This window comes from Papaver somniferum, chromosome 1 (assembly GCF_003573695.1).
Source record: "Papaver somniferum cultivar HN1 chromosome 1, ASM357369v1, whole genome shotgun sequence".
In the NCBI taxonomy this organism is placed as follows: domain Eukaryota; kingdom Viridiplantae; phylum Streptophyta; class Magnoliopsida; order Ranunculales; family Papaveraceae; genus Papaver; species Papaver somniferum.
Genome location: NC_039358.1, coordinates 159,026,234 through 159,047,515, shown reverse-complemented (window position 1 = coordinate 159,047,515; position 21,282 = coordinate 159,026,234). Strand labels below are relative to the sequence as shown.

Genomic DNA, 21,282 nt, shown 5'->3' with positions numbered 1-21,282 from the left:
CTTATTTTCTGCCTGAAAGGTGGCGTGCCTGGTTTGATGCGCAACTCGTGTTGGATTATTTTCGGATCAATTCCCGGCATGTCTCCTAACTTCCAGGCGAATACATCTGCGTATTCTTTAAGTAATTTGGTTAAGGAATCTTCTCTTTTTTTGTCCATTATGGTCCCTACTTTGATCATCTTCAGGTTTTCTTCCGTTCCTATGTTGATTTATTTTACGGGCTCCACTGGTGTGAACAACGGCTTCGGGTCCCCAAGGACTGGGACGTTCTTTAATTGCTATTTGGTATGTTTCTGTCCTTCGTTGGCTGCTGAAGTACTTGCCTCTGTGTTAAGGACATTATCATCCTTTGTCAAGCCTTTCCCTGTGGTTTCCTTGAGGAACAGGTCTATGGCCTTTTCTTTCGCAGCTTCTTTATTTTTGATCCTTCGGGTTTTTCGCTGCTCTTCCTGTTTCTTGTTGATACGATCCTGAGTGGTCTGGCACTCTTTTGCAGAGACCCGATCTCCCTTGATTTCCATCACTCCCTCGGGTGTAGGGAACCTGAGATATTGGTAGTAAGTTGCTGCCACTCCCTTGAGTTTATGTACCCACTTTCGTCCAATAATGGCGTTATAGGGGGATGGGGCGTCAACCACGCTGAATCGTGTTTCTACTTTCATGGGCCCGACGTTCACCTGCAACACGATGTCTCCCAATGGCTTTGTGGGCGCTCCGTTGAACTCGTAGATGGTGTAATAAGAGGTCATCAGCTGTTCATCATGGAGCTTCATCCGTTTGAAGGCGTCGTAGAATAGAACGTTCACTGAGCCTCCCCCGTCGATGAGGATATTTTTGAGGTTACATCCGACCACTGGTAGTGTGAGGACCAAGGGATCGTTATGGTCTTCCATATCTTCTTCGATATCTTCAGTATCGAAGATGATAGGTGCGTCCATCCACTCTTCGTGCTCGTCCACCTCTACGCCATCAATCTTATATAATTCGCAGTGGTCTTCGAATTTATTTCGTAGCCTCTTTCCTATCTGCGCTGTAAGTGAGTGCCCTGCGGCTTCGGAACACGAGATGGTGTTGATTGTGCGGTTTCCCTCTGGAAGTTGGACTTGCTTGGTTCGTTTGGATCTGTCCTCGGTGACCTCCTTTCGTATGTATTGCTTGAGTTCGCCAACATCAATCAATTTTTGGATCATTATTTTGAGGTTTTTGCATTTCTCGGTCTGGTGTCCATTGAAGCAATGATACTCACAGTAATCTTTAGACTTCTTGGTTCTTGGGGGCTGTTTTCCCTTAGACCACGGCCACTCCAAATTTTCCCTTCCTTTGATCTCTCGCAAGATCCGAGCGTAGCTAGCATTGAGCTTCGTGTAAACCTGATCTTTGAATTTTCGATCGTCTTTTCGTCGTTCATCTCTTCGTTCCTTCCTATCTTCGTGAGGTCGTTCCACTGAGCTATTTCTTTTGGCCCCGCTGGTTTGTTCTGCGGAATTGGTACGGTGAGACCTCTGCGTTTGTGCCCTCGGGTTCTCACGCTGGATTTCTTCAAGACGAGCATACTTCTTAATAATTATTCGAAGATCTCCTTCTGTCTTAGGTACGCTTTCGTGGATCTCAACAAATAGTGGACTCATTCGGTCTAATCCCCACTTGTAGCAGTTGATGCTTACTACGGGATCCACACTCCCTATGGCTTGGCAGATCTTGTGCCATCTGTTGGTGTATTCCCTCGTATTCTCCTTGTAACCAATTGCCAGAGAAATTTTTTTATCCATTCCGGTGTTGACAGCTTTGTTGTACATGTAGGTTCTCAAGAATTTCTCTGCGAGTTGATCGTAGGAGTTGATGGAATCAGGTGGCAGGTTGTCAAACTAAGACAAAGACGATCCCTTCAGACTTGATGGGAAATACCTACAGAGGACGGCGTCGTTTTGACTCCATCGGTCTAAGATACGATTATAATACCGGATATGTGCCGCGGGATCACTGGATCCGTCATAGCATTCAAAAGTTGGGACAGGGCACTTTAACGGAATGGGGGTATTTGCAAGGCGATGAGTTAGGGGTGTGGAGTTAGCTTCTTTCATCACCTCTTCAATCCTTCCTCCGCCCTGTCTGGCTTTTAACTGCCTGATATCAGCCATCATCTCATCACGCAGCTTCTCCATTGCGCGGTAATATCCCACGTTCTCATGCTCAGTTGAGCGTTTCTTTCTTCGAACTTCACTGTCATAATAGTCTAAGTCTTCGGCGGCATATTCCAGATCGGATGCACTGCTTCCCCTGGCGGCGTTTGCTAGGATGATTCTTCGGTCTCGATTAGGCTCTGGTGCTTTAGAATTTGCTTCGTCCAGTTGTTGGTTAGTCTTCGTGCTTTGGGCAATCCTATCTTTCAAGTCTTGGTTCTCCCTGGCCAGAAGAGATACGGCATCTGCGTAGACCTGCTGGCTCTTTTTCAATTCGTCGAGCTCTACCATCAGTCGGTGGGACTGGTTTGATCCCTGATTGGGAGTTCCGGCTTGTGCCCCTACGGCCATAGTTCCCCCTTCATTGTGTACTAAGGGTGGCAGAGGATCAGCTTCGATTGTTGGTATCTCCAAGTTTGGTCCCCTCGGTTGAGCTTCCACCCGCGGTACTAAAACCACTGGTGTGGTTCGATTCTGACCGTTGGTTGACGGCATTCCGAATACTGGTGGATGTGCAGTCTGGTGTGTCATAGATTCTGCCACCCCTTCTCTTTGTTGATGGGTTTGGTTTGAAACCAAAGTCTTGTTAGCTTCTGTAGCCTTGAGGGCCGCAACAGTTGCGTTGTTCTTTGTGGCTGCTGCTTTGAGAGCCGCAACTGCAATGGAGTTAGTGTTCATAGGTGAGGTGATTTCCGCAGCATCCTGCCTCTGAGTAGCTGTTTTAGCTTTGTCTCCTTTCTGTTTGCTTCGGGTCATGACCGGGGTAATCCTCGGTGTCTCCTTTGATGAGGCTTTGGTTTTTCCTGCCTCTAGTATCTTTTCCATTTTTAATCTTTTTCTGCATAGGGGAATAAATAAAGAGAACCAAAGATATCCACGAGGATCGGGTTAGTGCCATTCGTATCCGCAAAATTATTGGAATAGAAGGAAATGAGCTGCCCAAGGGCCTTAATAAAAGAGAAACGTAAAGACTCCACCAGTCTAGCGCACAACCATAATGCGCTTTTAAGGTGAAATCACAGGATAAGATAAAAAATTTACCGGGACAAAGTCCCTGTTTCTAGCGCCAGATTGTGAACACATAAATCACGAAGCCATCCACGTGTTCACAAACAATATTCACATACATTCTAATTCTAAAATTGTACGTCGTATGCGTAAAAGGGATGATTATATCGATTCATCGACTCGAAGCCTTCGAGCTTGTCATTGTCTAGTAGAATATTATCATAAATAGTGTTCGTATAAAGGAATAAACCGAGAATCAAGTATAAATGTAAAGCACATGAAGTTCAACGCTGAATGTAAGGTGCTAAAATGTAAATAAGACAGATTTACGTGGTTCGGCACTAAGACCTACATCCACGGGGCTGGTGTTTCACTATGTATTGAATGATTACAAAGATAGTCGAATGACTTTAGAGTATACATAGGTCTGCGGAAGTAGGGGGATTACTTACTCTTCCTATTTCTCTCTCCTATATTCTCCTATAATTGCTCTGGATTGGTCGACCTCCTCTCTCTTAGTGGAGAGGGGTATTTATAGGGTTGGAACGTGGGTCCCACTTCTGAGGCGCCGTTGTAATCTTATCTTCTTGTGCTTTGTGCCCATTACGCAAAGGTCTTCGGCATATGCTGCGGCCTGAGCTTGAATACGAAGGATTATCCTCGCCTCTTCCACGAGCTGATTGACACGTGTATATCTCTTTAGTATTTAATGCGGGTAGATGGATGTCTGCTCGTGTCAGACAAGTGTCTCTTTGTCTGGTCACATCTGTGTCAGCCAAACTTCCTCTCGGCCGTTAATCTGGGATCTTCCTCGGGATTGAGTGTATTAACACCCAAGGGGTATTATCTGGTGCTCCTCTGAGCCATCATATATCTGTGATCCTCTGTTCCTGACCGTCAGATCTGCTACATGATCAACAAAATTAACCAGCTAATGCGACCGACTCTTCTCCACACATTTTAAATACAAAGAATGCAACCAAGCGGCCGCTGGATTGGCCAACCATCCACTTGAGTCAAAACTGGATCTTTCCCCGCAACGTTATTAGTTTTTTGTTTTTAATCCACATCTTTACAGATGACTTAATGGGTAACAACCTTTTATAATCACGAGTGAAAAACTGTAAATCGTACAGTTTTCATCCTTAGACCTATCGTGTCAACATCAGTAAAAGTAGTCTTAAAAAAATCAATCCCCTCGGGTATATATCGTACTGCTATTAACAAAAAATTTACGTCAATGATCTGGCAATAAGAAAAGATTCTTTCTTTTTACTTTACGCCTGTTCTGCTGTACGCATACCCTCCTCGTAAATCTCAAGACCATTTAATATAGCACATAAGCATTACGTGTCAGTCGATTAAACACGGTGCGCACTACGCACAGCTAACAACAATAAACCATTCTTTTGGTATTGGGCTTAAATTTCTAGCCCGTCATAAAGACCACTGGAGAAAACACAGAAGAGGGTGAAAAATCTTAATTTTTACTACATTTTTGCTCTGTCCGATTGTTTATTGTAATTTACTTTTCTAGTTGCTTGTTCGATTGAATCTTCCAAAAATGGGTTTGTTTTTATTTGTGGTGATTTTATCTGATTGAGTGTTTTAGGTGAATTATGTTAGAAGAAGAAAAGGAAATAGGTTTATTTAATGTTTCCTTCTACTTTATTATTATTATTATTATTAAGAGTTAATTAAATAGAGATTCTTCATTTCCATTCATTGAAAAAAAATCAGAGAAAAGGGACTCCTTTCTCTGATCTCTCTGAATTTCTTTTTTTCTACTTCTTTTTCTTTTTTGAAATCTCTGAGGGGTCTCTATTGTTGAGAGGGAGAGAGAGAAAATCCTTGAGAGTGACTTCCATGGAAGGAGAGATCTTTGTTTCTACTGTGTGGGGTTTTGAGATTCTTTTCTTTTCTTGATGTATTTAGTCAAGTATGTGTTTTTCTAACTTGATAAACAATATCTTTTAGATACAGTTTTTATTTTACTTCATTTCATAATAAAATGAAATCCCAGGGATAGATTTTGAGTGCTTTTGTAATGGATTCAAAGAGAAAAAAGGCTTATCCTCCAGAGGAAGAAGATGAGGATAATAGGGTGGTATCATCGTTTCCTGATGAGGTTTTAGAGCGTGTTCTGGTATTTGTGAAATCACACAAAGATAGAAGTTCTGTTTCTTTGGTTTGTAAAGATTGGTATAGTGCAGAAAGATGGAGTAGAACACATGTATTCATTGGAAATTGTTATTCTGTTTCACCTGAAATACTGATTAGAAGATTTCCCAACATTAAAAGTGTGACTATTAAAGGAAAGCCAAGATTCTCAGATTTCAGTCTTGTTCCACTTGATTGGGGTGCTAATATTCATTCATGGTTACTTGTTTTTGCATCAGCTTATCCTTCGCTTGAAGAGCTTAAGTTGAAGAGAATGACAGTAAGTGATGAAAGTTTGGAGTTTTTAGGTCAATCATTTCCACATTTTAAAGCCCTCTCTTTACAAGTCTGTGATGGATTCAGTACTCATGGGTTAGCTGCCATTGCTACTCATTGCAAGTAAGCTCCTTTATTTTTCTTGTTTATACCGATCACTTTCATCTTGTGAGCATCTCTAATGTGGGATCAGGTTCATTACTTTGATATGAAAATTCTTATTGTCCAGTCCACTTCTCAGTGTCCTCACTGGAGGTGAGGTTTGAACTATTATATGACTTGTGTTGCTTGATAATGTCTCATCACAAATGATCCCATGTCCTTGTGGTATGGTAACTTACTGCTTTTTCATTTCAATGTAGTCTGAAGTTTGTGAAATGATGACAAAATACTCCTTGTTTCATAGCTGTTAATAGCCAGAATGGTTGGCGATTCTTACATCCCAACATAGTTGTAGTAATGGTGACGATTTATGCAGAGTAGATGCCAATTTTTGTATTGGGAATGATGCTGGTAACTTGTAAAGAGTCATTATAAAGGAGCAACCATGGTGGAATGATCTTTGGATTGTTAAAAGTTTGATGGTGCCATTGGTTCCATCTTTCTGTCTTATCCTTAAGAGTCAAGGGATTCTAAATACCTTATCTCAGGGCCTCTTGTGAAAAGTTAGGACTAGTTGAGAGTTGAGACCATTTATTACTTAAACTGATGTGTTGATTGGTTAGGATATTTATTCAAATACGCATATCCCCTTCGCATTTGATCCAGTTACTGACAATCATTAGGGAATGGTGGACTTATTCTGCACAACTTTATCACCTCACAGTACAGCTGAAAGTTATTGCCCACACCGGCATAAATATCATCTTTTGGTTGATTCTAAAATGTTTAAGGATAACCTATCAGAATTGCTTTCTATCTCGTTATTGTATACTTTGTTTTTGAACTATTTTTAATTTTGAAAACCTTTACAGCCTGAGAATCTAGCGAGTGGAAGCTATTGGAGCCTTTTAGGTGCATCCCGTTTAAAAAAATGTAGCTACCATCTATAACAAGGAATCAAGCATAATCGTTTTATATTGGATTTAGCAGTATGATTTATGCTTTCAACCATCTGCCTTTTGCAATTATGGTACGCCGCAGTTCTTCTTGCACAAACATAGATGCTTTATAGCCAATTAGATGCTCTATGTTTCTCTGTACTTCTAGAAGATTCATTTCTTCTAAAGAACTAATCTTAATGATTTATCTGGGATAATCTCTTATCTTTTTGCTTTAATCTTTTGCGAAGTTGAGTCCTCAATTTCTAGTTTCGGTTCAGCTTATGCATGAAAATAATTTAGTCTCACATATAGATTTGGTTGAATAATTTATCATCTATTTCATTTCTCTGACTTTCAGAAACTTGACTGAGCTTGATATTCAAGAGAATGCCATTGATGATGCTGAAGGCAGGTGGCTAAGCTGCTTTCCCGAAAGCTTCACATCTCTAGAAGTACTCAATTTTGCAAGTCTCCAAAGTGAAGTTAACTTTGATGCTCTGGAGGCGCTAGTGGCCAGGTGCAAAGCACTGAGGGTCTTAAAGGTTAATAGAGGTGTAACCTTGGAACAGCTACAGAGGCTGCTTGCGCGAGCTTCTAGACTTACTGAGCTTGGGACTGGATCGTTTTCGCAAGAGCTCGCTCCTCAGCGGTATGAGGAACTTGCAATTGCATTCAGCAACTGCAAGAAACTATACACGCTCTCTGGTCTGTGGGATGTTAGTTCTCTACACCTCCCAGCACTGTATCCTGCCTGTACCACTCTAACTTACTTGAATTTGAGTGAGGCATGTGTGCAAAGTACAGAACTCTCTAAGCTGCTCCCAAATTGCCCTAATCTTCGACGACTCTGGGTAAGGAGCTTATTCTCGAGTCATATTTTCTATTTTTCTATATGAATTAACTGCTTTTAAATTTACGCTAGTGGAGTCATCCAGATAGGCTGTGATATCACGAAAAAAAGAAAAAGTAGAGAAGCTATGTTTGGGTACTCATGTAATAGCAGAAAGCACCTTTTAACTCTATCCGATATTGGTACAGGTTTTAGACTCAATTGAAGACAAAGGTCTGGAGGTTGTAGGTTCAAGTTGTCCGTTACTTGAGGAGCTCCGTGTCTTCCCAGTTGAGCTTGATCCCTTCGATATGGAACACGTTGGGGTTACAGAGAAGGGCTTAATTGCTGTTTCCTGTGGCTGCTCTAATCTCCACTACGTCCTTTTCTTCTGCCGGCAGATGACAAATGCTGCTGTCGCTACTGTGGTACAAAATTGCCCAGGCTTCACCCACTTCCGCCTATGCATTATGACTCCACATGAGCCTGAGTACCTGACTGGGGAACCTATGGATGAGGCTTTTGGTTCAGTGGTCAAGACCTGCACCAAGCTACAGAGGCTTTCAATATCCGGCCTATTGACAGATCTTACATTCGAGTACATTGGAAAGTATGCCAAGAACTTGGAGACTCTCTCTGTTGCATTTGCAGGCAGCAGTGACTTGGGTATGAAGTGTGTTCTGGAAGGATGCCCTAAGCTGCGCAAGTTAGAGATACGAGATTGTCCATTTGGGAATGAAGCACTACTGTCAGGGTTTGAGAAATATGAGTCCATGAGGTCCCTTTGGATGTCAGCCTGCAAAGTCACAATGAATGGTTGTAGGCTTCTTGCCGGGAAGATGCCAAGGCTGAATGTAGAGGTGATTAAGCATGATGAGAGCGATGAACTTCAAGCAGAGAAAGTTTATGTTTACCGTTCTGTTGCTGGGCCAAGAACAGATGCCCCATCTTTCGTTCTCACCCTTTGAAAATGAACTTACTCTAGGTATTTCTCTTTCTATTCGTCCCTATCCCCATCTCTCTTGTCTCTCCCTTTATTGGGACATGCATAATGAAGATAGTGTTGCTTACAGTGGCCTTATACATAAGCATGTGCCATAATAGTGCAAACACATGTAGCAGCACATGTCTCCTCAGTTACTAACTAGTTTATTCACTTTTCATTTATGTCTTCAGGCTGAAAAGGTTCTCTCGATGAGATGAATTTTAACATCTGAACGGGAGTAAAGATTCTTCCCCTTGCAAGGGAGTATGAAAAAAACAGGAAGACGGAGCAATGAGATACTATAACTCGTGAAATGACTTTGCATTGCTGTTTCTCTTTTTACAAGCATATTACCGAAAGTAAATCGAGTAGAGACAGGAAAAAATGTTCAGGCCTTCAGTGGCTCCAATGGGACAAACTGGTTAACTTCCATTTCACGATCTGCTGTTCCCCTGAAGAGTAAGATAGCGAGGCTGCCTATACAGAAGTGGATGAAACAACCATGACAATGGGTTACAAAGGAACCAAAATCCCTCCCCACGATGCATTGCCACCCTGGTCCATACGACTCATCAAATTCCTGCAAGGATGCCATGGAATTAGAAACAATATAAGCTTTGCATGAAGCAGATGGATTGAGAACTCTGTATAGGCAAGACTGGATCGAGCATTACCTTTTTGATAAAGCGAGCAATTTCAGTGGAGTCAGTGACATCAAAGGTGTCAAGTGCCTTACCAGCAAGGCTAAGTGCGTTCTGCTGCATGGTTTGAAGCATGTCTGTCTCACCGATGACTGCCTTGCCTTCTAACATGGTGAGAACTTGAGGATGGACTTTTAGACTGCTGAGTTAACTGGTTGTTGTAGTGGTGAAGAAAGGATGAAGCCAACAGATGCTGGTTGAGATGAGTCTGTAGTGGTGGCTGCTGGTAAGGATTATATTGAGGTTGAATTGGAAAGAAAGGGTTCAGGTCACCCACGTAAGTGTAGGTGGTCGTGGTCCATACATTGTGGTCATCTTTAACTCATGGTCTGAAATTTGCACCGGATGCCTACAAGTCTTAGGTAGCAATCCCATCCTTCTGGAGGGGACCTGTAAACTCTACTGTGGCGAATACCTATACCATGGGAACAGCACAGCTTGACATTTTCTCTTTTGAAAGTATTAGACAGGGCGGCACAAAAGACAAAAATAAGGGACCTGGATTTATCCTGGGCACATGTTATCTTGTGGTTCTATTCTGGATGTAACCTTGCCACATATCGTTCTAAGGTGGATGGAGAAATGTCCTGAATCTTGTCTTTGTTGGTAAACTGAGCTTTCATTGTCGATTAAGCTTAATTGATTTAAGTTAAACGTGTATTATGAGGGGGATTACGTAAACGTTCATTACTGTACACCTATTTCTGCTTGGTTTTATTTATCATGTAGTTAAACTTTCTCTGGGGTCGGCACAAAGGAACTTACTTGGTCTTGGTTTTATTTCTAATTAAAAAAAAAGTCTGATATTTCTCTAATGATGGATAAAACTCTCCTTTTTTCTTGCTCCTGCACACTTTGAACTTTTCTTTTCTTTTGAGACGGTGGAGGTGGCTTCTTTTGCACATATACTTTGGCTCCTCTCACTATCAACTCCTCTAGAAAGTGGTGGCAAAACCTTGTAAAAATGTTCAAAAGTTGGATTTCCTGAAAGATACGTGAATCATGATTCATGATAATGATTCAACAGTATAGCCCGAAACGTCTACAACTTTATAACCAAGTTTTAGGTCAATCTAATCATGACATTAGGTGCAAATGACATTTTTAAACCACAGATGGTATTATGATCCAACAAGGAAAACACTAGTAGAAAGTTATGATGCAAAAGTTTGAATTGTAATATACTTCCACTGAAAAATAAAATCAACAAATTACAGTATGGAAGCAGGAGAAAGCTTTCCCAGTTTATTAACAGCGGATATGATAACCAACCTAAAAACAAAGAAAAGTGAAAAGAACAACATAACAAAGTAACATCTGCTGCTCACTTCCAATCTGTATTTCACACCAATGCGACGTCTTTTACGCTAATGCTCTATAAGACTTCATCAAACTCCAAAGCTTGACAAACTGAATTATCCAACTCAACTGACTCTGCGCTAAAAAATGTTTTCTTTCCTTCTAAATCTGCAACTTTCTTTGCAGCTCCTGAATCCCGTGGACTAAGTACACCATTGCATCGAATCGTGTTAATCCTTGGAAGTAATTCTGCCCTTTTCAAAATTGAAAAGGTAGGACTAACCACACTTGGAATTTCCCATCGTTTTTTAACTCGCCCTTCATTTGTAGCAGGCACAACAACTTTTGGCGATTTCCCAACAGAAGAAGCACATTTCTTATCACTTTCAGGCCACAATTTCTTCCATTGTTCAATCTGTTTCTGAGTTACAATATACCGTGTTCCAGGAATTTGAGTATACCGACTCGCAACAACTCTTCCATTTTTCTTAGGACTAACAAATTTTTCACCTTCTTTGAACAACTTCTTTGGCTGTATACTTGAGATAAACATCTCATCCTTCTTTACTGGTTTCTTTGATCCACCAGTAGTAGCAAACCCTTGTTTCAGATGCCGAGGTTTCAAAACAGAACGGCGGGACACCGGACTTAAACTTCTTCCTCCTCTTTCTGTTGTAACCTTCTCTTCATTAATCTCTTGAAGCTTAAAGACACTAGATTTCCTGCGAGATTGTTGTGGGGTTATTTCTGGCTTGATTGGTGGTCGAGATTTGACGCTCGCCATGATTTCTGTTGGCCCTAAACTCACACCCCTACGCTGTTGAATCCTCGAGTTAGGGTTTGCTGCTATCAAATTTCCCCCATTTTTTTTCTGAAAATTCTCTGGATTCTCAATGGTCTTCTGTCTTCGCTTTGATTTCTCATTAGCTATGATTTCTATCGGCCCTAAACTAACACCCCTGCGCAGGATCGTCGAATTAGGATTTGCTAGTATCAAATTCTTTCCAATCTTTTTCTGAAAATTTTCTGGTTTCTCAATTAATTTCAAATTTTGCTCTGATTTCTCAAGTCGAAGTGCTTCTAATTTAGATGACAATCGATTAATTTCCAATTCAATCTCTTCAATCTCTGTATCAACATTATCACCATCAAGATTACCTTGATTTTTATCATCCGTAGAAACAAATAGTGAAGGAGAAAGAAGACCTTGTTTAAACAGAACTTTTAATGGTTTCCCTTTAGACTCTACTGCCTTAGCTGATGGAGAAATCAAAGAAACAGGAGATCTGTTTTCTTTTAAAGAATCAAAATCTTCTAGGGTTTTAGATTGATTCATGAGTATAGGTTGAAGAGGATACCAGGAAGAAGAATCTTTAATGGCGATTGATTCATCTGTTTCTGCATCATCATCAAAGGCAACATTGTTCCATATCTGAAGATCTGAAGTGTTAATTGATTCTGGGTATTGAAGAATACTCATTTTTTAGTGTTGTGTTGAAGAAACCTTCGAAGGGAAATCTGTAAATTTGAAGCTTTTTTGTATTGTCTGTGAGGATTTCTTGAAGAAGATGATGCTAAATCCAGGGTTTCTACGGTTTTGAGTATTTTTAATTTTTTCGACCGTTGGGAGGAAAATATAGACGTTACAAGTTTAATTGTTTCAATTTTTTGTTAAGATGGTGGAAACAGCTATTTTAGACGCTCCGATTAGTCAGTAATCCACGTAGCTTAACTAGATCAGATTTTGTTTGAGGGAGCCCACCAGGTTCCTAATTTTCCAAATAAAATCACTATTTTTTCCAATATTCAAATATATATGGATGCTCAGGTCACCTAATGGCATTGGACCATGGTTGGTCTTGCTCTAGTGTCATTAACTGGGATCTCCTTGATCTGGCCTTTCAACTTCGTGTAAATTCAAAGGAACCAACCAACAACAACAATGGGAGAATTCTCTTGCTTAATTATTTTCCCTCTTATCTTTCAAAATGTTTTCAGACTTGATATTTTTTCACCGACGAGGTTTTCTCTATTTGCTATCTACATTTTTTCTATTTCACTCTTCTTTATAATTTTTTTACAATAAATCAGCTTGATGTTTCAAATCTACTTACTCTTATTCCCCACCTCCAAAATTCAAGTTCAATTTGACCATGACTATTACTACTTTTGTTCATCTCATTCTTTGTTCATTTCTTATTATCATTAAAACCCCCTGAAGTTCGAAATCTAGGTTAGGTTTATGTTTAAATATAGTAAAACTAAGTGTAATATTCCTTTATCTTTTATTATTTAATTCGTCGAGACATAGACGAATTAACCGGGAAAATAATTCATACTACTTTAGAAGATTCCAATAATGAAAATCTTGGAAAAAAATACTCGAACGTTAGATGAGTTGAAGATACAACAAGATTATGTTAATTCTAATAAAAACATGCTTAGTAAACAAGGTTTTTAGGTTACTGATCAACATTAAATGTTTAATTAGTATTTTAATTTTTCTTGAATTCTGATATACTGATCATTATTTCTGGACAACTAGGTAGTGTCCTAGTACTTCAGTCTCAACCAACCATGTTGAAGTAAAGTAGGTTGCAACTGGATGGCCATGAGCTTGTACAGACGATCGTTCTAGACGACTATAGTGTTTTGTGGTCAGGCTGAAAAGAACGACCTGAGCTGATTGATAATAAAAAATCTATTGCGGATATTTCACAACCAATAAATCGACTGTTCAAAACTTGGATTAGCTGGAGGAGTTATTTATGATGAGGAAAAGCGGATGAGGTCGTTTTAAATATCTCATACCAATATAATGTGGAGGAACTAGAATCTATCGATGTTGTTGTATTCAATTGCATTGAATTTTTTAACATATAAGGTAATTATTTTATCGTTTTGTAATGATGATGTTGATAAATGATTTGCTTATTGTGTGTAGACATTTGATTCTAGAAAAAACGTTATAGGATGGTGTCACGAGATTTAATAATCAAGCACAGATACTTCGATGACTTATCCGTGTCTGCAACGTATCTGTTAGAGCATTGCTCGGTCGAACTCACAAGTGTTTCTATCTCAAGCTTGTTGTCAAATTTAGTTGATCAAAACTATATCTTGATTTCTAGTCTACATTTTAGTCAAGTCTCAGATTAGGATAGAAGTGTGTAGTTGGGTACCAGACGTCACTGCATTTTACCGTTTGAAGGCAAAGATCAACAGAAGACATTTGGAGAACTTCATCGACAAAAGGTAAGTGAAGATTGAACCAACATATTACTCAAGTTTTCACCTTTATATCTATGAGACTAAGTCGCATGACTAAGTGGACTTTTACAAGAACAATAGAAATTTTGAGACAAGTTTATCTTCTTAATTATTCTCGAAATATGAATGACTAAGATTGAGAACATTTGTTCAAAACTTGATGAATTTGGTTAAGAAAAATTAATTGTTTATGACCTAAATCATGATTCAAGTTAATCATTTGAAAATAGCCTGGAACCGTGATATGTTTCATTGATGTTATTCGGGAATGTTTTAAGTCGATTATTAGAAAGATATAAAAGTACTGTAAATCTAGATACATACACATACAAGCTCAAGTATTGACGTAACTATCATAGGTCCAGAGCCGAGTACATGTGCCCAGTGAAAACACGGGGGTATAACAACCACACCCAATATTCATTCGGCAATCTGTATGGACTAAACTCCAATATATCAAAGAGATTTATCTCTATTTATCAATCCAATCAGCAAATCGAACATATAGAAATCCGTGAGCCTGATTGATATGAGAAATAACTTGGACGGTACCAAAGACCAATGTCCAAGTATCAATCAAGTTATATCCAACAAACAAGGTCGGATTTATCAACTGATTGAACTACGCACAACCTGTGATATTTCAATTATATAAACAAATATAATGCAGAAAAGAAATAACACAGACACCAGAAATTTTGTTAATGAGGAAATCGCAAATGCAAAAAAACCATGGGACATAGGCCAGCTTTGAACACCACACTGTATTAAGCCGCTACAAACACTAGCCTACTACAAGTTAACTTCATATTGGAATGTAGTTGAGCCCTAACCAAGTCTCACACCGATTAAGGTATAGTCGCGTTCCTTACGCCTCTAGAACCACGTTGGATTCTGCGCACTTGATTCCCTTAGCTGATCTCACCCACAACTAAGACTTGCTACGACCAACAGTCGAAGATTTATAAACAAATTTGTGTTAGAGAACTGCTCGATCGAACTCGCAAACGTTGATATCTTAAGTTTTTTTTGTCAAGTTTAGTTGTCAAAACTATAAGTCTTGATTTCTAACCTACTTATAACTATGTCTCAGATTAGGATAGAATGTGTAGTTGAGCTTTAGACTTCACGGCGTTCATCGATTGAAGACGAAGAACTACTAAAGGGAGCTTATGGAACTTCATCAACAAAAGGTATGTAGAGACTTGAACTCATCTATCACTCAGAAGTCTATTCTATTATATCTCCTATTGAGACAAAGTCGTATATCTATATATGTTAGAGCACTGCTCGGTCGAACTCGCATGCGTTGCTATCTCAAGCATGTTTGTCAATGTTAGTGATCAAAACTATAATTCTTGATTTCTAGTCTACTATAGCTAAGTCTCGGACTAGGATAGAAAGTGTGGTTGAGCTCAAGAACTCCATGGCGATCATCATAAAAGACGAAGAGCTACTCAAGGAACTGGTGGAACTTCATCGACTAAAAGGTATGTGGAGACTTGAACTTATCTAGCACTCAAAAGTCTATCTACGTTATCTCCTATCTTGAGACAAATGTCGTTTTGCTATATAGACTTTGATTATACACATTTTCTATTTCGAGCCGAGTTTATCTCGCTTATCTATTTCTCGAAATATGTGTTGGTAAGCTTTCTCTTTGGCCAAGTTCATCTTTACCTAGTGACGAAAGCCATGTTATGTTTCAATCACTTGAAAATGGCTTTGACGAAAAAATGGTATGTGAATAACAACTATATAACGTCCTCTAAGAATGTTTCAATGATTGAAATGAGAGTTTAGATTATATAACCATTATTGGATATAATCATTTTGTGGAAACGCATACATGTATAAGTCCTTATTTCTTGAACCAAAGTATGCTTACTTTGCTGCTCAGGAAAAAACCGGAACAAGAGTCCGCGAACCCAGTCCGCATACTGTCGGAGGTTCTCTTCCCGAGAAAATCTGCTGGAGTTTGTAAACTTGTTACAAGATTATTGCGGGTACTTAAATATGCGTACCAAGTCCCCGTACTTAGGTTGGTTATATCTAAAAATGATTATTCGTGAACTTATACTTATATTAACTAAGGAATGCAAGTTTGCAAACCGTGGCTATAAAGTTCATGAATCGATTCGACTGAATCAAATCGTTTTTGATTTGATTGTGTCTCGTATACTTCTATAAGATCTAAGCAATTGAACAACTCTTTAACTAGTTCATTTGAGTCATTTGAACTAGTTATGGTGAAGAAGAATATGGTTAATATGAAAGTGCTCATATGGCTAACCATTTGGTTAACTATTGTTGAACCAACAAATGTACATGTTTGGGTACGGTTACACAAACCTAAAAACGTGCATTTCATTTGTGTGTAACAAGCTAAGTTTTCGATATAACGGTTGAAAGATATTAGCTTGAATCTAATCAGGTTTTCATCTAACGGTGAATATTGAATGCTTTGTTACTAAGCTAACATTGATTGAAAACCCTGATTTGAAAGACTATATAAGGGAGAACTCTAGCAAATGGGAACCTAATTCCCACACCTCCTGTGTGATACTAGTTGTATTATCTAGAGTCGATTCTCCTTTAACCTTAGGTTTCTACCGAGACCCTGTAGGTTAACGACTTGAAGACTTCATTGGGATTGTGAAACCAGACCGATAATACTTTCTTGTAGTTGTGTGATCATATCTTGCTGTTTCTATCGTATTGAGTACAATCGTAACGATTGGCTTGAGATTGATATCTCCGATAGGAAAGATATAAAAGTAGTCACAAACATCTTCGTCTCTTCGTTTGTGATTCCACAATATCTTCTTTCGATGCATCGATTAAGATTATTGTGAGGTGATTGATAATACTAGGCCGTTCTTCGGGAATATAAGTCCGGGTTATCAATTGGTTCCTGTTCACCTTGATTTATCAAAAGACGGAACAAAACTCGTAGGTATTTCTGTGGGAGACAGATTTATCTATTACCGTAGAGTTTTCTGTGTGATACAAATTTGTTTATTAAAATCTTCGACTTTGGGTCGTAGCAATGCTTAGTTGTGGGTGAGATCAGCTAAGGGAATCAAGTGCGTAGTATCCTGCTGGGATCAGAGACGTAGGAGCATAATTGTACCTTAGATCAGTGTGAGATTGATTGGGGTTCACCTATAGTTCAGATCGAAGTTAGTTTGTAGTAGGCTAGTGTCTGTAGCGGCTTAATACAATGTGTGTTCAATTTGGACTAGGTCCCGGGGTTTTTCTGCATTTGCGGTTTTCCTCGTTAACAAAACTTCTGGTGTCTGTGTTATTTCTTTTCCGCATTATATTTTCTTACATAATTGAAATATCACAGGTTGTGCATTAAGTTCAATCAATTAGAATATCCAACCTTTGGTTGTTTATTTACATTGATTGACACTAGGATATTGGTCTTTGGTACCATCCAAGTTATCTCTCTTGTATTTAATTAGATTCGCAGATTTCTATTTGCTTGAGTAAGAATGAAATCGAGAGATCGAGATATTATAAATCTTTGATATACTTTATTAAGATTGAGTCTAGTTGATTTTCTTGAAAGTATATTGGAGTTAGTCCATACAGATTGTTAATCGAAATATTGGGTGTAGTTGTTGTACCCCCGCTTTTTCAATTGGTATCAGAGCAGGCAAACACGTTTAATGACCCGATAAGTCTGTGTTTTGTAGCGATCCGACTATATGGACAGTGAAGTCTCTAGAAACGCTTCACTAGGATTAAAAACAAATCGTAGAAGAAGTTCTGATAAACTAGTTTGGATGAACAAATCCGGATCAACTCTGATCTTGTTGTAGGAATTGCAGTACTTAAGGATTTGAAATCTATCAAAATTCCTTTGATGGATCTGAATAACTCCAGAAATTCTTCTATAAAGAACAGTCGTAAGTCAGATGATAAACAACGTTCAGAGGTTGTGAAAACTGATATGACTCAGAACTGCTCAGACGAGCTTAAAGGTGTTGGCCCATGCTTGTTTTGTGATTCCTCCAATCACTTTCAACATACTTGTATGTTCTTCCAAAAAAGACTGAAAGTTGCAAGTAATCTTCATAAGAAAACTGTAAAACTGGTTGCTTCTATAAAAGGATGTACAAGACTAACAAGAAATACTAAACAGGAAAGTATTGATAGTATGGGAGCCTTTGATTTAAAATCAACATCACCCTTTCAATGGTTTCTTGACAGTGGATGTAGCAGACATATGACTGGTGATCTCACATGGTTTGTTTCTTCAACCGACTATGAAGGAGGACTGGTGACATTTGGATATGGGAGTTGTTGCTACATAAGAAAGAAGGGGACGATCAAGCTACCCGACGTACCTAAAATCCATGATGTAGTATACGTAAAAGGTATGACTACAAATTTTCTTTCTATTAGTCAAATTTGTGACAAAGGCCATCGAGTTGTCTTCAATGCAAATGGATGTGAAACTGTAGACAAAACTGGAAAAGTAATTTTTCAGGGAACTCGTGGTAAAAACAACTGTTATCTTATGGATACTCAGTTCGGCAACTGTTGCAATTTGACTAAGGTGGAATCTACACATCTTTGGCATGAGCGTTTTGGTCACATCAATTATCGTCTTCTAACTAAGATCATTAACAAAGAACTTGTTAGAGGCATTCCAAAAATCAATGCAAAGATTGAAGGTGTATGTGGTTCCTGTCAAAAGGGTAAGCAAACGAAAGTTCACCATAAATCATATCGAGACATTCTCACTAAAGCTCCACTTGATTTAATTCATATGGATCTCTTCGGACCAATTCAACAACCCACGGTTGCTGGTAAGAAGTATGCTTTAGTTATGGTAGATGATTACACCAGGTTCACCTGGGTTGCATTTCTATCTCATAGGAATGAAACCCTTGATGAATTCAAGATTATTATTAAAAGAATCCAGAACGAACAAGGTCGCAAACTAAAGAAAATTAGAAGCGACCGTGGAATTGAATTCAAGGACACTAAGGTGTTTGAATTTTGTGACGGACTGAGGATTATTCAACAATACTCACCACCCATCACTCCTCAAGCTAATGGAGTTGCAGAAAGAAAAAATAGGAACATTCAGGAAATGGCCAGGGTAATGCTCCATAACAAAAATTTACCATTAAGATTTTGGGGAGAAGCTGTTTTTGCAGCATGCTATTCGATCAACCGTGTTTACCTACGGTCTAAAACCTTAAACACTCCTTATGAGTTTTGGTACGGAAGAAAACCAACTTGCACTATCTCAGAGTGTTTGGAAGTAAGTGCTACATTCTAAAAGATCGAGAACATAGAGGGAAATTTGATACCAAAAGTGATGAAGGTATCTTTCTTGGCTATGCTTCTGATAGCCGTGGATTTCGAGTGTTTAATCTCAGAACCCAGGTCATGATGGAATCTGCTAATGTTATCATCGATGATATTAGTAATTTTCATCATGATAATCCTCCTGCTGAATTTCCTCCAACTGAGACAATTGAGAAAGTCAAAAAAATCCCAGATTCAGTAGAAGTTATTCCAACTGTTACTGATCCTGATATTTCTAGTGACGAGGAGAAGAGCACTGATCAGGCTACTCCTGAAGAACAAGAACGCGTCCCTCCACGACACCTCTAGGTTCAAAGGAATCATGATCCCAACAGTATCATTGGAGGAAAAGATTCTACAACTAAGACAAGAGGAAAACTTCAAAATATTTGCAATTTTGGATGTTATCTTTCACAAGTAGAACCGAGAAATATTGATGAAGCTCTTAGCGATCCATTTTGGGTGAATGCAATGCATGAAGAGTTAAATCAATTTCAAAGACAAGACGTTTGTGAACTTGTACCTTGTCCCTCCAATATTAATATTGTTGGTACTAAATGGATATTCAAGAATAAGTCTGATGAATTTGGCACAATTGTCAGGAACAAAGCTAGACTTGTCGCTCAAGGATATTCACAGATTGAAGGTATCGACTTTGATGAAACCTTTGCTCCTGTGGCACGCTTTGAGTCCATTAGACTATTATTAGCTCATGCTTGTTTTCTTAAGGTTAAGCTGTTCCAAATGGATATAAAATTTGCATTCCTAAACGGAATTTTAAAGGAGGAAGTCTATGTCGCTCAACCTAAGGGTTTTGAAAACTTTGATTTCCCAGATCATGTTCTTAAGCTCAAAAAGGCATTATATGGGTTAAAACAAGCACTTAGAGCCTGGTTCGAAAAACTTACCACTTCTCTTATTAGGAAAGGTTTTTCAAGAGGCGGAGCTGATAAAACTTTGTTTACCAAATGGTGTGGGAAAGATGTTGTCATTTCTCAAGTCTATGTAGATGATATCATCTGTGGTTCAACTTCTGAGAAACTTGCAAAGGAATTCCAAGTCTCTCTTACTAAAAAATTTGAAACGAGCAATGTTGGTGAATTGAAGTTCTTCTTAGGATTACAAATTCAACAAAATAAGGATGGAATTTACTTATCCCAAGAAAAATATGCAAAGGATCTTGTCTCAAGGTTCGGTCTGGATAAGTCAACTCCAAAACTGACACCTACGCCCACTACTGGTAAACTGCACAGAGATGAGAAAGGAGTAAAAGTGGATCAAAAATTGTATCGATCCATTATTGGTAGTCTTTTATATCTTACAGCTACTAGACCTGATATTTCTTTTAGTGTTGGTTGTTGTGCTAGATTTCAGGCTAATCCAAAGGAATCTCATCTGGCAGCTGCAAAAAGGATCATATGATATGTCAATCACACTGTCGGGTATGGTCTATCCTACACTTTTGATAATAACACTGACCTTTCTGCTTATTCAGATGTTGATTGGGCAGGATGTGTAGAAGACAAAAAAAGTACATTAGGGGGTTTCTACTACGTAGGACTGAATCTTGTGGCTCGACATCGCAAGAAACAGAATTCACAATCCCTGTCTACATGTGAAGCATAATATATTGTTCCTGGCTCATGTTGCACTCAACTTTTATGGATGAAACAAATGTTGGTCGACTATGGAATTGATACTGGAATAATGAATATCTTTTGTGATAACTCTAGTGCGATTCGAATCACTGAGAATCCCGTTGAGCACTCAAGAAAAAAGCACATTGATATAAGGTACCATTTAATTCGAGATCTCTATGAAAATGGTATCATAAATATGGAATTTGTGCCTTCCGAACAACAGTTGGCTGACATTCTCACCAAACCATTAGACACTGCTACATTTCAACACTTACGTCAGTCTATTGGTGTTGTTTTGGTTCATTAGTTGTCTCCATGACTCTTGCCCCTATGTTTATCTCGATCTTTTGGGCAATTGAGTTTGGAACTCCAGTAAGTGTTTATTTCAATTCTTCATTTGTTTCCGTAGGTTGATTTTCTGTCAGGTTTCTTAGTGTGTTGTGTCAAAAGAAATCCTTCTTTTCTTATGAAATTAAGGTCGCTCTTGCTGTTCTTTCGGGAATGACATATTATGGGGGAGAGTTCTTAATTGAACTTGTGCTTAATTGCCAAATCTTTGT

The 21,282-nt window shown here is 38.8% G+C and overlaps 3 protein-coding genes across 3 annotated transcripts; 1 reads left to right on the top strand and 2 right to left on the bottom strand.

Annotated features, from left to right (window-relative positions):
* Nucleotides 1–4,801: 4,801 nt before the first annotated feature.
* On the top strand, nt 4,802–9,920 carry LOC113305598 (protein TRANSPORT INHIBITOR RESPONSE 1-like). The gene is made up of 4 exons (XM_026554618.1): nt 4,802–5,747; nt 7,026–7,518; nt 7,706–8,481; nt 8,673–9,920. Exons 1-3 carry the CDS (start codon nt 5,236–5,238, stop codon nt 8,462–8,464), a joined length of 1,764 nt encoding a protein of 587 aa, XP_026410403.1. The 5' UTR covers nt 4,802–5,235; the 3' UTR covers nt 8,465–8,481; nt 8,673–9,920.
* LOC113305607 (dynein light chain 2, cytoplasmic-like) lies at nt 8,766–9,372 on the bottom strand. Its single transcript, XM_026554627.1, has 2 exons — nt 9,156–9,372; nt 8,766–9,061 (listed from the first exon to the last, which is right to left on the bottom strand). The coding sequence occupies exons 1-2, from the start codon at nt 9,291–9,293 to the stop codon at nt 8,870–8,872; spliced, it is 330 nt and encodes a 109-aa protein (XP_026410412.1). The 5' UTR covers nt 9,294–9,372; the 3' UTR covers nt 8,766–8,869.
* Nucleotides 9,921–10,557: 637 nt separating the features above from the next.
* On the bottom strand, nt 10,558–11,961 carry LOC113352875. The gene has a single exon (XM_026596634.1). The coding sequence runs from the start codon at nt 11,959–11,961 to the stop codon at nt 10,558–10,560; it is 1,404 nt and encodes a 467-aa protein (XP_026452419.1).
* Between the last annotated feature and the right edge of the window lie 9,321 nt (nt 11,962–21,282).

Coding starts and splice junctions, on each gene's coding strand:
- LOC113305598 (XM_026554618.1), top strand. CDS start 5,236: ATGGATTCAAAGAGAAAAAAGGCTTATCCTCCAGAGGAAGAAGATGAG. Junction 5,748..7,025: donor GCCATTGCTACTCATTGCAA/GTAAGCTCCTTT, acceptor TCTGACTTTCAG/AAACTTGACTGAGCTTGATA. Junction 7,519..7,705: donor CTAATCTTCGACGACTCTGG/GTAAGGAGCTTA, acceptor ATATTGGTACAG/GTTTTAGACTCAATTGAAGA.
- LOC113305607 (XM_026554627.1), bottom strand. CDS start 9,293: ATGTTAGAAGGCAAGGCAGTCATCGGTGAGACAGACATGCTTCAAACC. Junction 9,062..9,155: donor TTGCTCGCTTTATCAAAAAG/GTAATGCTCGAT, acceptor GCATCCTTGCAG/GAATTTGATGAGTCGTATGG.
- LOC113352875 (XM_026596634.1), bottom strand. CDS start 11,961: ATGAGTATTCTTCAATACCCAGAATCAATTAACACTTCAGATCTTCAG.